The sequence below is a fragment of the Polyergus mexicanus genome, unplaced genomic scaffold, assembly GCF_030449975.1.
Source record: "Polyergus mexicanus isolate NDT 795.1 unplaced genomic scaffold, iyPolMexi1.0 SCAF_16, whole genome shotgun sequence".
Taxonomy (NCBI): domain Eukaryota; kingdom Metazoa; phylum Arthropoda; class Insecta; order Hymenoptera; family Formicidae; genus Polyergus; species Polyergus mexicanus.
Window position 1 is genome coordinate 6,442,804 of NW_027223336.1, and position 15,417 is coordinate 6,458,220.

The window sequence follows — 15,417 nt, forward strand, 5'->3', positions numbered from 1 at the left end:
GGCGGCATAATTGAGCACTTCCTAAATCAAGGAGCGCTTCCGTTATGTATCATTTTCGATTTATAGAAATAAATTGCCATTTTATTAACTTAGCATTATTATTCAGCTTACAAAAATTTTGCAATATGGTGGTTATAATTGTTGATTGTAACGTTTTGAAAATCTTTTCTCGAGTTTCAATTAGATTTCACGTAATTTATATTCACGTATTTTAATTCTTTTGTTTCTTAACTAAATATAGTCCCCAATGAACCGACTCCGTTTAAAAATATAATATCCCTACTCTGAGTATTCCATTGAATATGCTTTTGAAATGAGAACTTTTTGATATATCCGCTTTGATTAATTTAGAAATTTTTTTTTGTGCGAAACTATTTCTTCTTAGTTAGTTTATAAATTCTACGGCTGTTAAATTACCATTGGGATCTGAAGAAAACTAATAAAAATGATTTAAAGATTAAAATTGATTTCTATTGGTGACATTTCGCTTATCATTATGGTACTCTCTCTATAAAATTTAAAATGAAATAATCGCATCTACAGATATATATGCTTATATCGAAAAACGAGCTTTATTTAGCTCAACGACTATATTACAATTTTATGATACAGTAAACATTTAAAATAGGGATAAAACGATAACATTGTACATCGACGTTTATAAATCAGGCGGCAAGTCGAGTATTTAATATTCCGGAAAAATGTAGCCTGTATGTGATATAACTTTATATTTCCTCTCTTGCATTAATGATAATAGATTAATCGACTAAATCGAGCCTAATAATCAGGTGCGATCATTGCCGAACACGTAAGTATAGGTATTTTATCTTTGTGTCAAATGTACACATGTGTATTTGCGTGTAAATACATACGCCTATACAACGTCCACGCTACGCAGCATGTATGAGTGTATGAACATCCTGGACTTTAACGCGACGCACTCTTTCTCTTTTCATTCATTTTTTTTTAATTATTTATTCGGAAAAGGCAGCGTAAAACATCCGAACACGAGAATGTCGATATACGTTTTGCTATAATAAATAATGTCTCTGACGTTCGTCTGATTCCGTAAATCTTTATTACGAATGTGATTGCATCGCGTATAATAATTTCTCCTAATAATTTGTATTACTACACATTTTATACTTTACGTGACTCTAGCAATCAAAGATTATATTTTAAAACGATCTTGAAATGTATTATGATTATATTTTAATTGTAATAATTAGAGCCACGCAACTTCGCATCACATAAATTATAAAATATGCAATTGCAGTAGAAAAGATCTCACAACTTTCTTATTATCTCAATTTTCAAACGTAAAGTATTCTAAAAGTAAAGTATTCTAAAAGTTTTTCTTATAACTTTGATTTAAAAATATAATATAATATTATATAAAAATGTTAACTAATTGATCGAATTATTTTTTAAGTTACAATTAAAACCCAAATGGTTATTTATAGATAATCGAAGTTTTTGCATTGTTCAAACAGAATTTGTATATATCGCGTTGCGCATACGCGTGTTTAATAAATGAACAAGTCAAAAGTTCTTTATGATGTCTAAAACAGACCAATGGAATGTCTGCATTGAAAGAGAAAAATCAGCAATATAGCAGCAATGCAGCGTAAATCTTATGATTTTTACGATGATATTATTATTTGTTAAAACAGGATAGATTACTTTTAGATTTTTACCGCTTATGTAACGGTAAAAATATATTTAGCCTTGGTTCATTCGAGAGGTTGTTCTCTTCCAACAGTTTCTTTATCAAACTATAATTCTTTACAGTGAAAGATTTAATACGATATTCATTATGATGATCACATTCGATCAAAATCGAACGGAATAGGAATACTTTAGGATCTGTTGATATGTAATCACACTTTGATAAACAATTTTACAAGCTCACATGTGAGTTTTATGCAACTTGATTTAAACAAATGATTATGTAACGGTTACATATAAGCATTGAACGGATATACTGACACCAAAATGATTTCTAGTTCAAAACTTTTTAGGTAATAATATATGTATAATTCATCTTAGTAAACATGAGAATAATTGTTATTGTATCAAGTACGATTATATTGATATCATGAGAATCAAAAAGATTACGAGGCATTGTTATGTTGTTTTTAGGCGAATCAATGCTTTCAAATGATATGTAATTATACAGTTACATATGCAGAATGATTGAAAACAATCTGATGTCTTTGAAATGTCATATGTCATATTCTTGAGTCGAATCCTGAGACGATTTTTCCTTTTGCAAAATTTTATCCAAAGCTTAATTTTTGAGTTATAATCAAAAATAGTTAGCTACTTACGCGTCCGGTATAATGAACAGGGAGGAACGGCGCAACGCATCACGAGACTCACTTCACAATTTCACAATAAATATCGCAAGAAACATTACTGTTTTTACTGCAATACTTTATTATCACTCGCAATTTCCGCATAAATTAAGGCATAAGAATTCCACGATAAGTACGATCGATTTTTTATTGTTATTTATGAAGGATAGTTTGTTTACTTTCCGACTGTTGCACACTTATGATATAGCACTGATGTGAGCGTATATAATAATAAAATACTGCAGTAAAAACAGTAATGTTTCTAATGATATTTATTGTGAAATTATGAAGTGGATCTTGTAATATCATCTCTGCCTGCCTGTTGTACCGGACGCGTAAGTAGCTAATTATTTTTAATTATAACTCAGCTTTTTGGATAAAATTTTGTAAAAGAAAAGATCATCTCAGAATTTGCTCAAGAATATGAGGAGACAAGAAGGGAGACATATCAAGTTGTTTCGAATCATCCTGTATAAGTTTTTATATGTAAACTATATAAAATTGTGTTTTCATCGAAATAATTAATTGAATTTTCTCATTATAAATTTTTTGATATAGTTTATTTCTAATATATGTAATTGATTTGTAAAAATAGTTTTTACTGAGCTCTATAAGATCATAAATTTTTGTGTAATTAAAAATGTTTTAATATAGAAGAAACTCTCGATTATGTAATAGAAATGTACGTATGATATTCATATTATGAACAAAATTTTTGTTTTGTAAAACTTTTATCCGGTACTGTAATCCAATTCAATGATTTCAAAGCATTGAAACGCTTTGGTTCTTTTTCTCGTTCTCTGCTTAATTCGGAATATTCTGTCATCAATTTCCTTGAGAATCCTTGCATAATATATTAAGTTATCTAAGCGTAAATGCATATTTTTCTTTACAATCAGACATTATATATAAACAGTTTCAATATTTTTGTCTGTACCTATCAAGTCATCCAAAAAAAGCATTATTCTGTCAATACATTAATTGCTTCGCTTAATTGTGTCATTAACTCTTGCTGTTTTTTGAATGTCTAGCTGCATTCTTGTAAATATTTATCTGTCTGTGCAAGTACCGAGTAAAAATATGTTTTGTTATGTCTTCATCTTCTATAACTCGTTTAAGTACACTTGTGCCCAAGTACATTCACTCAGAAAGTGCCTTTGCATTAATACTCTGTTGATATTACCAAGTCAGCTGTGAAATATCGATTTCCAATATTATGCTACGTGGAAAAGAGGCAAATTAAAAAAGAGCTTTGTAATTATAAATTAAGTTACTCTCAGATTAAATATATATCAACCATATTATTTTAAGAATTGTTGTAAAATGTAGTACTTTAAAAAAAGTAATATAATATATAATTTTAAATACAAACTGAGAAAAAGTTAATCATCGCAAATGAAATATCGCGATACATATGATCGTTGTTTAAGAAACAAAAATTATTATTCATGTAATATATAATTGAATTCTATGTTATAAAGAAGCTAACTTTTTAATGCAGACAGAGTATGAATTTAGCTTATTTTCGATATTTGTGCATGCCTATTTATATTAGAGTTTCTCATATTAAGAGCGACTGATTGCTCTTTTTACATATATACCTCTAGCTTCGTGCTGTATGTTGCCATTGGTTCTTGCAAATACGATAAAAAGGTCGTTAATAAATTGTAAGTCCATTGACTTTATCATATTTTGACGAAGACTACACTTGAAAAATGTCATCGGAAGCTCGTGGCGCAATGCTCGTGCCGAAAACGGACGTCGTTGGCGTTGCCATAGGCGCAATCTCGCCTATTCGGGTTGTTGTTACATTGGAAGTTGTTATCGCCGTCGTCGTTATGGTCGTCGTCGTCGTCGGAATGATGTCTGATACATCTGAAGTCGTCGGTACCTGCTACAAAAGCAATCAGTTCTCATTTAAGACTCGATAGCAATTGTAGATTAATTTTACGGTCTATATACTTTATATTATCAATATAAAGTTGGTAGACACACACATATTTTGCTAAAGTAAAATTACCTTTATTTCTCAAGAGTCGCCGTTAAAAAGCGCTATTGACATGATGATGATGGATTACGACAGATATCTCGAGTAAGATATAAATTAACTTACCTCGTTGTAAAAGTCTTCCTTTCCCTCTTCGACCGAAGGCAGCAATTCGTCTGTAGAATGAGGTGTCCTAGGACTAGGTGTCGGTACTACATGTTGTTGCTGTTGCTGTAGTTGCTCCCGCTGCTTTGCCAGTCGGAGTTCCTGAAGCGCTTGGCGTTGCTCCTTTTCGTTTCTCTCCTTCTCGAGTCGACGGGCGCTGTAGCTACGAGACGAGGAGGTCGAACTATGAACCGACGCTAAACTAGGACGGCGGGAACCTACGTGAAGAGAAAAATTATATGTAGAGATACAGTATATCCTCTATGATAATTCTATTTTCTACGTTAGAATAAATATAATATTGAAAGGAAGAAAGAATCTATTTTACAGTAGATAATTTCTAAGCTGAACTTTCTAAGGCTGTAAACTTTTGAGTGTGAGATTATAATATATATTCTTACGATACCTTTATCGACGCGATAAATATTCGATAAAACATGGGAATAGAAGCTTGCGAAGATATGTAGTGCTATAAATTGAGCAAATAGGTATATGAATGAACATACAAGAATAGGAGTAAAAATAGCAGTGGATTATTAAATATATATTTTTCTGCTTTTGATATTTTTTGGAAAAAAAGACTTTGATATTCTAGACTCTAGACACATGCTAAATTTATTAAAAAAAAAAAAAAAAGAAATATTGGACTTGAATACAAAATGTTTTGCTATAATTTTGTATTTTGCAATATAATTGCAGATGTTCTGTAAAATAACTCATGCATATGATAAATTAGAGGAAAGTGGTACCATGTTTGTGCAAACAGTACAAATTCACAATTGAAAAATAGTTAGCATTGCAAATTATCATGATATATTAATGATGTATATATATTATAATAATTATTTACATGTTAAATGATATAAACAAAAGTTTTTCTTATAAAAATATGCTAAAATTTAAAAAATATTATTTTCTTATAAAGATCTGCTGAAATTTAAAAAATATTAATTAAAAAATTATTGTTTTATAAATTTGATTAATAGAAGCAGCATTAAAATGTCCGTAAATATGTAATTTGCATGTAATATTCGCAAAGGTATCAAAATGCATATTTTTATCACACAAAGGCGTATTTTTACAATAAGATACATATCTAAAAAAAAAAAAACAAACACGTAAAGGAATACATAAGCTAGCAAAGCAAGCTATTCTAAAAAATATAGTATATATTATTTTAATATATACATATGTATGTATGTATGTATGTATGTATGTATGTATGTACGTATATTGTGTGTGTATGTGTGTTTGTGTGTGTCTGTGTAGAGAGCTTCAATTTTCCGGCAAGAAGATCAAGAACGTATGTGTCAAGTGATTAAACATTTGCTTTTTTGTCATTAATGGCTGCGTTCAGCAGAAAAAGCAACTTTGCAACTGTTGTAAAATTCTTTAATATGATTGGTTCTTGCCCTTAATTCCTGCCGGATAAAAATGTATAAACCAATCATATTAAAGAATTTTACAACAGTTGCAAAGCTGCTTTTTCTGCTGAACGCAGCTATTAATTCTATAGGCAATAATAATTTTATGAGCTCTTTAACATCTACACCGAGAAACTGGCCCCGTATATTATTTTGTATATATTTATTCATATGTGTGAGTACACGTGTGTGTGTGTGTGTGTGTGTGTGTGTGTGTGCAGCGAGCTAGCTAGTGCGTAAAGATTTCGTATTTTTTCTAAGCCTTACCAGAAAACATTCGTTCATAAACGAGCAACGAAATCGGCCGCTGCCATCTTGCTATCTCGTAACACACTTGTGCTGCATTTTATTTATAATCTTATGTTTTTTTCGCGTATATAGATCTACATCTATATAGTTTTGAAAGAAATACCGTATATGTATATCTTGTTATAATTATTCATTTATTATTTATTTTCTTTGAGACGCTGATGGAGCTAAGAAAGCATATTTCTTATTTTTAGAAGAAAAGATCATCATGGATTATATGTATGTACATGTATGTACATATAACTGACACTCATAAAAATAGCATGTAAACAGAAAATAACAATTGTGTTACGATGATGTAAGACCAACTAAATACAATTAGTGAAAATAGTTAGAAGAGGATAATTGTATCCAAAGTTGAAAAGTTTCTCTTGCATATATTCAAGTAGTATTATATATTATATGTGTTTTGTAGAACAACTATTAAATTTGTCCAGCGAATAAAACGCGTTACGGACGAAGTTACCAAGGGGACGGAGATCTTCAGCGAGATGCGAATGTCTAAAACACCTACCGACAACAGCCAATTATCATGACTATGTAATAGCGACAATGATATGATTTGCCATGAAGCATCGTTGCTGCCGCGGTATACCATCAGTCATCGTTATAATTAATCTTCCTTTTATAATTACCATCGTAGCTAGCACAAGAAGCAAATTGCGTTGACGAGCATAGAAACGAAACGCAAAGGATAAATGGAGAAGTATGAGGAAAGAACTAGAGAAACAGAGTTGAGAGAAACACATAGCCACGACGGGGACACATGATTCTGTAGTGTCAGGATAACATTTGTGTGAATGAACACAATAATATTAGTAAATAGTAATGTTGACGATATCTCTTAACGAGAGCAGGCAATATTCTTACAACCTCATTTTACGTTTGTGTACTCGAATCGCGTAACTACAAACGGAGTTCGCGATATTTGATGTAATATATGAGCGGATCGATAAGCAAATAGGAAGACGGAGAGAACGTCAAAGGGGAATAAAGGGCGTATTCGTATGTATACGATGGAATGTGAGATATTCGGTAATAGAGCGAGACAGAGAGAAAGAGAGAGAGAGAGCGACAGAGACAGAAAGAGATCGTTGATCGTCTACCGAGGCCGTCGGACGATCCTTCAGCTACGTCACTAAGAGTACGTCGATGCTTGTTGTTGCCTTTGGTCGCCTGAAGGTGACACGATATAAGCAAGATAGCGGCGGCCCGTGCCGCACCTGCTCTGGACGCCGGTACCAATGGTCCGCGGCTGCCACCGCTGCTAGGCCTCCTGGTGAACGCGCAGCTAAGGGGCCCAGCGCTGTTACTCCGTTGACTCGATCGCGAGGACGGTCGTCCGTGTAACGTCAGCGGGATGCCTGCAAAATTATTTTCGGGGAATTATTTACGTTAAATTAATTAGTTAATTTTTTTCCACTCATTTGAAACGTCTCATTTAATCTTTAACGGATGTTTCATTTAACCTTTTTAATGGGTATCTCATTTAATCTTTCGAATGAAATTTGCCGATGATGTTTACTCAATGTTTTGGATAAAGATATTTCGCGGATGCTATTTATATATTTAATATGTATATTGGATATATATGTACTGATAGCAGAGGATATGATATATTTTAACATTTTTTTAATATTACATATAATTATATTAGACAATCAAAATTATAACGATCATTAAAAATTATCATTATTTCATTAAAATTAAAAAGTTATACACAGAGAAAGATGTTTGCGATAATATTTCTTTCTTTTGCACGTGAATTCTAAAGTTATTATTTCTGTAAGGTAATTTATCGATGAATAAAAAAAAAATTAATACTTTTATTTCTTAGATTATTTTTAGTTGAGAGATATATTTAACTTCTTGATGTATGTGTGTACGCAATGTTTCTTTATATTTTTGAAAATTATTTGTTAAGATTCTATTTTCTTGCTGCATTTGGTTTGGAACAGTATAGTTTGATCTGTGACGTTATAAGTGACGAAGAAAGTAAAGCGAAGTAAGACGAGAATAGATTTCTCTTTGGAATATACATCTTATCGATATATAGACATCATTTATTGATTTTGTAGAAGCAAAAGTAGGTTTCTCACGAAAGGGAAGGAGAGTATTATTGTAGAAAATAGGATTGAAGATTTATATACGAATCGTGTTGCACGTCTAATGCAAAAGTATATTAAGTAATACAGTTTTAGAAAAGTTATAAAAATTAAATAGAATAATTTGTTCATATTTTTTTCATAAAAATATAATGATTGCATTATAAATTTTATATAATGTGTCATATATATGTGCATATGTGTCCTTGGCAAATTGTTAATTTAGCATTAATCCTGCAATAGTGTTTGGTTATTATATAAAATATCAATTTTCCCTAACTGAAATAAATATGTTCAATGTGAGAGAAAAAAAAAGATATACTATACACAAAATCCAATTATATAATATAAAAGCATATTCGTGAAAACTCATCATATTGAAAAAACGGAAATTGAGTGCTGCCATGCATTAATCGGGATATACAATATTAATTCTAAGCTTTTTTTTCATTAAAAAAAAAATAATAAAATATAAGATTATATAAAATAATAATAAAATATAAAGATTATGTCATTTTTGTGCTCATTTTTTTAAATTTGAATGAGAAGATTTAATTACAAAGAGAAAACCATGGAAATAGGATTACTACTTGTGTCATTATAATTAATGTCTCATTTCAGTATTTCTTCAATTATAATAATTGCAATTCCTATGATTCATTGTATCTTTCTGTCTGCAAATTTTCTTTGTATTAATTGATCATTATTACTATTGATCATCATTACTACCTGTATCGCTGGAAAACAGCATGGATGGCGCATGATTGGCGTTGGCGTAATGCCGCGGTCTTGTGTATCTCGCCCGGCTAAATAGTTTGAGTACGAAGCATATCATTGCCGTGAAGATGGCTATCCCCGATGCTATGCAAAGTAGGGTCGGGATGTCCGTAGTTATCAGCACCAGATCTATCGGAGGAGATTACGACGAATTTAGGAGGACGAAACTTGATGACTTGTCGCGGATCGATATCGAAATAAATATTCTCAAGGTTTGCTTAATGACGAAATTAATTTTAATGTTTACGGCAATCAATCAGTTATATATCTTATGTTAGAAAGGATTTTCATTAATTTTATACGATAAAATAAATGACGGTGACGAGAGACAAGGATTATGAGAACTTTTAATTAGAAATTGACCTTGTAATAGAATTATAGGAATCTTTTCGAGAAATATTTTGAATAAATATATAATCTTAAAATATATATATATTGAGAATAAATAGAGTATATACCTTCTGCGCAGAAAACCTTCTTATTAGGCCTAGAAAGAGCAACCCTGTGATATCCCTCGTCACAGTCGCATACTGCATTGTGTTGAACTTGGGTACACGTCGAATGTTGATCCGTAAAAGTGCACGTTGCACGATAAAAACACTGCTCCCCGAGTTTTTTGGCTGAAAGTAAGATTGCTTGAAACGACTTCACATATTGAGAAGCGTATCTCTTATTCAATATAGAAAGTTAATCAAAGTTTCATATACTTCTATAGATATATGTATGATACGTTCAATCTTTCCCAAAACTATTGATAGAACTTTGTTTTTTCTCGAATTTTTTTATTGTGTTATATCTGAATATTGTATCTTTAGATGTTTAGCTGCACTTTAATTTATAGACTTCTAAATTTATCTTGTGTTTTCAATTCATTATTAAACAAACGTAATATTATCTTTTAAATATAAATTTAATATTGAAATTCATACATGTCAAGTAAGTACTACACAAATTTTAAAAGTTTAGAAATTTAACGTAGAAAATAAATGAGTGCACGAAGTCTTTTCATGCTACGTCGTGCTTCATTCAGGCCATCAGAAGCGTGCGAATATTTATATTCACCGACCGTTACTATGGAAGTTATGATATCGGAACGACCTACTTGTTAGGTGTACGAGGGTTACTAAAGCCATTAGCTTTTACACATACGTTTGGCACATCCCTTAGTAAGTCCGAGACGAACGGGATAGAACTTTTCGCATTCGCAGAGGCCAGTGATTGAATCACAGAATACATGTTGTAGCTCGGGATTGCACATAAGGTCGCAAGGCGAACCCAGATACCGTCCTTTTTCTGTAAAAAAATCACGAGAGTAATTAATTTAATTGCTTTTGCAACTTAATCTTAATCTTAAATTTATCACAAACTTTTATATATTATACCTAGACTGCTAAAAGCGATGTGACAGATGAAGTTAGGGTAGCCATTTACAATTGGGCAGGATATATATATGTACATATATATATATATATATATAAGTTGAGTTAATACATACTTACATTCTTATATATACACTAAATATACACTTCCAATCTTCCCAATTATAAATGGCTGCACTTGTTTCATATGTCATAATATGAGATATAGCCGTGTTAACAGTTTAGATATAATATATAGAAGTTTGTGATATTTATATACATTTTATGCTGACATTTTTTACTAATAAAGACAAAAGAAATGATAACTTTGTGAGTTCTTTGATGGTGGTAGTAAATTGTTATATTTGCTGTATCATTGTCTTGTATTTCAATAATTTTCCGTTTCAATAACGCAGTCGATAAAACGTGGATATTGAAACAATAAAAATTCTTAAATTCAGTTCATTAATTCAGTTGCAAAATTTAAGTACAATCAACAATGAACTTATTTATTACGAGTTTACTGCCGGACTATTGTAGCCATGTGTGTGTGTGTGTGTGTGTGTGTGTGTGTGTGTGTGTGTGTATTGCACTATATTCTCGGTTCGTCTCACATTAGTAGGCCAAGCAATAATTGCTAACTCTCTTGGCACGTTTTCAAATTGCAATGTGAGACAATAACAATAATGTTACAATAAAATTTCCTATATGATTAATTTAAACTATAAAAATTAATTTTCTAAAACATGAGAACGTGTTTTTAATGTGTTTAAATTTATTACATATTTTTTATATGTTTAAACCAATAAAGTGTTACAGGTTCTTTCTCGTATCCTTCAAATCCAATACTTTTAATTTATTAACATAGTATTCTGTATCTTAGTAATCTTTTTATATCATTATCTTGATGATATGATTGAATATTTCTTAATAATTTCTATCTTAAATAAACGTTTTTATTTGTCAATTGCTTACGATTTACTTCTTTTTGGGCTACATATTATTTGAATAAATCGCTTATTTAATAATAATAACAGCAGTGAATGATAAACGTTTCGCGTCATTTAACAGCGACATGGACGCTTATGCAAATGCAGATATTTCAATATTACAGAATTCATTGTTTTGCGAATAATAGCGTCTGTGCGATCATAGTTTGTGTCCATTTGTGATGAGCATATACCGGTTTTGCATTTCGCGATTAGAATTGTGTAGCCTCTGAACTTTTTTACCAGGCCATATTTAATTTTATACTGATTAAAGTTCATTGCACGTACGAGTTACGGTTACTTCGCGTGCATTCCATCACAATTTCATCGAGCGAGAATTTAGATTGGCATGATTTACAGAGAGTTCACCGCAAGTTTTTAATAATACTTGATGGCATATAACACATGCACTTTCATTAAGTGTAGTTTAAAAAACTTTGTTCGAGTTATTAGAAATTATCTGATTATTTTGATTAAATACAGATCATTAAGAGTTTCAAAAAATATATTAAATGTGCAAAAAAAAAAAAAGATATTTTCTTTTAACATTAAATGGATATATTTTGTGCTCTATCGCTAAATCATTAATGTCATATAATATTTCTGCATTTCTATTATCGTGACTTACATCTTTTAATTTAGCAATTAAATGAGTTTGAGACATCAATAAGCTTGAAGCTTTTTTATTCTTTTTTATTACATATAATTTTTATATTATAACTAAATGGCTAAGTTCGTTAGCCTAATCTATCCCGTTCGATTGTTTCTTCCCAATTGAAAAAGTGCACAGCATGAATGAAAAAAAAAATTTTATATCAGTGATACGTTATTTTTTTCTTATGAAGTTTTATTCATTTATCATTCCAAACGTATGTAACGAACGCATAATATGCATTTGAACTTACATACGCGGAACTGGAGAGAACAGAGCTTCGCAGCATCCATTAAAATCAATACCGGTAGTATGTTTGGCGCGAAAATCAAGAAGAACACGTTTTCTTTTCGGTCGCGTACATTAAAAAGCCGTCTATTAAAAATACTTTTAATTTCTTCTAGAATCGTTCTGTTAATGTCAAAATAGCATTATGTATATATAATCTAAAAATAGAAAAGTAAACACACATAAGAGAAAGGAAATAAAATGGGTGTTAGTATTCCAGAATATTAAAAATTTTTAACAAAGCAAATATAAAAAAATATATATGATATAATGTAACATTTATTTAAATAAAGTAATTTTACATAGCATTAAAGTTAAATAATAATTGATATAATTTTTAAAAATTGGATAAAGATTGTTTTATAATTAGAAATAATTAATTTAAATAATTTACATTTTTTGGACAATATATTTTTTCTATCGCTTTTTAATAGTTTAAAAAATTATATTTATATAAAAAAATACACATTTTGTTCATATTAATCGAAAAAATAATACATCATGTTTTTGCAAAAGTTATAATACTTGAATATTTAATCATAAAATATCAATCATTGAGAATACATTCGGGAATAAAGCTTCATATATACTTTAATGAACATTCTCGAGGAACGTGTTTGCACATTCTGGAGCAAGCGCAAGCAAGGAGAACCTTGAGATACATTGCCTTCGATCGCTCTTGTCTTACGTGAAAATAGAACATTGTCGTGTCCATATTTCGATTACAAATTACGTTAATTATTAAATAAAATCTCGTATAACAATAGAAGCTTTATATAAATCAATATAAATTCAGTTATATTATTCGTATTTGTTTCAAAAATATTTTTTTTATTTTCGTTTAGTATTTTTCTTGTTTTATTGTCACTTTATTCATTTAAAAAGCGTAAATAATTGTTTTATTGTAGTATTGCTTACAAAATGATATTTTTTCAAACACAATTTAATTTGCATAATTTAGTTTTCAATAAAATACACGCCTCTGTGTTTATTTCAACTAATATTTGACTTAATATACTTCATCTATCACACATTTTCAAGCTTTTATATTTACAATATGCGTTTAATAATTGAAGAAATAACGCAAAAAAATTTAGATAGCACATAAAGCAAGAAAAGTATTCATTAGATTCATATATATCTCTCTTTTTTATTAATTCTTGATATTTTAATTTAAAATATAATAGATGTATATAAAAAAAATTATGATTTCAAGTAATCTTGATTGCACATATTTCATAAAATGTTGAAAAAGAAATATTTTTATCTTATGCATCTTTTATTTTAAAATAAATATAAATATAAAATCCGTGTAAAATCAAATAGAGATTTAATTTTGACTTTACTCTATAGCAATAATGCTATTTTGAAACAATTTATATTATAAATAAATTTTGTATAAGGCTATCTCTTTAAGAAATTAGAAATTTTATATGTATAAAATTTTTTATTTTACATAAAATAATGTAATATTATAATATTGTGATTCTTCAACTATTGCAGTCAGAATAATATTTATTGAAAAATCACCAATGCAGATATCATGCAGAAATCCATGCATTATGATTATACATCTTATTCATCTTTCATAAATATTACATGTAATAAGAAATAATCAATATCATCAAAATATCGGGGTTATTCGAACGATTCTTTCATTACTTTCACGAGTATTTCGCAAAATGTGGATTACAAGGATAATAATAGTATAATTATTATTCTTCTAATCTCTAATTGAATTTTTTCATTGATAAATCTGCACGTTTCTTTCTTAAATTTTTAGAGAAACGATAAATTTATTGATAATATTATACTTTAGAAGCTTTAAACAATTTCTTCATCGATATCCCTAAGTTAACGCATTACAACGTTACCATTAAGCTATCCGTAAAAGTCCTTGACTTTTAAATCTTTCTTTCTCAAGATGTCTCGATAATTATTGATATATATGACTTTGTCATCTTAAAAATTACTATTCTCGTACATACGTTCTTTCAATAATCGGCAAAAAAGCTTTGATTACGATTTTATGGAGATATACTTTAGATAATTTTTAGTGATTTAAGGATTTGTCATTATCGAATTTTGTTTGTTAAGTATAACTATGGTTACCGATCATCTACGAACGTGCAATTATTATCTCGAGCATTGTCATTTCTCTCGTCGTATTGAACAAGTCAATAATATACTTACCCGCGGTAATATTTTTATCAAACCAATTTTCGTCATCGTCACTGGATATCTGCTCGTCATCGTAGACGTCAGCGTCGTCGAGATAGCTGGATCCGTGCACAAACGCATCATCACCTCCTGGCCGTTCTCGTATCCGGCGTACCACCTGTCGTGGCGTGTCGCTGGTGCAGGGTGCAGGTATCAGGAAGACGACGAGACAGGTCAGCAGAAGCCAGCAGCAACAGCAGCAGCAGGTCAATCTCAGGGCGGACGGAAGCGCGCTCATCACCCCCGCGGCGCGAGTCAACCCCCGAAACCGACCACCGACGGCGCATCGACATCCTTCCCCGTCACCTTCCCCTCTCCCCTCCCTCCCTCCTTCCCTGCCACCCCCCTGGCGCACCCTCTCGCTTTTGATGCCCCAGAGAAATGTCTTTCACTGTGTTTACCGAACGTTCGTGTACATCTACTGCGTGACGTTAGATGAAACGTACACGAAACACATCCGCTGCACCTTCTTGAGGTTTAACTTCCACGCGTTCGCGGTACTGAGCACTATCCGCAAGAATGTCTAATTCGGGCCCGTTCGAAACCGCGCCGCCTCGTTCACTGAACACCGTAGTCCTCGCAGGGAGAACGAGGACGTAGCTGCAGCTGCGCGCGGCCGCTACTTCGACGCGGCCAACGAGCGCCTCGCATCGCCTCGTTTCACCCTCGCTGCGCTACGTCGATCGAGAGGACAGGGTTAGTCGTCGTGAGTCTGCCTTTCCGGAGAGCGGAGATGGCGCAAATGCATGTATTAGGTTTATTGGTTTGACATTAGTCGTTTTTTTT

The 15,417-nt window shown here is 31.1% G+C and overlaps 1 protein-coding gene across 3 annotated transcripts; it reads right to left on the reverse strand.

Moving 5' to 3' along the window:
• Nucleotides 1-495: 495 nt before the first annotated feature.
• On the reverse strand, nucleotides 496-14,937 carry LOC138940041 (uncharacterized). Of its 3 annotated transcripts, none has more exons than XM_070308540.1 (7): nucleotides 14,605-14,937; nucleotides 10,274-10,417; nucleotides 9,583-9,744; nucleotides 9,077-9,253; nucleotides 7,466-7,606; nucleotides 4,471-4,727; nucleotides 496-4,251 (listed from the first exon to the last, which is right to left on the reverse strand). In XM_070308540.1, the coding sequence occupies exons 1-7, from the start codon at nucleotides 14,867-14,869 to the stop codon at nucleotides 4,060-4,062; spliced, it is 1,338 nt and encodes a 445-aa protein (XP_070164641.1). In that variant the 5' UTR covers nucleotides 14,870-14,937; the 3' UTR covers nucleotides 496-4,059. The 3 variants fall into 3 exon arrangements, with proteins under 3 accessions (XP_070164641.1, XP_070164640.1, XP_070164639.1); XM_070308539.1 differs by having other exon boundaries at nucleotides 496-4,248; nucleotides 7,349-7,606; XM_070308538.1 differs by having other exon boundaries at nucleotides 7,349-7,606.
• Between the last annotated feature and the right edge of the window lie 480 nt (nucleotides 14,938-15,417).

Coding starts and splice junctions, on each gene's coding strand:
- LOC138940041 (XM_070308538.1), bottom strand. CDS start 14,869: ATGAGCGCGCTTCCGTCCGCCCTGAGATTGACCTGCTGCTGCTGTTGC. Junction 9,745..10,273: donor TACTAAGGGATGTGCCAAAC/GTATGTGTAAAA, acceptor TCTTACTTTCAG/CCAAAAAACTCGGGGAGCAG. Junction 4,728..7,348: donor AGGATCGTCCGACGGCCTCG/GTAGACGATCAA, acceptor CTCTTCACGTAG/GTTCCCGCCGTCCTAGTTTA.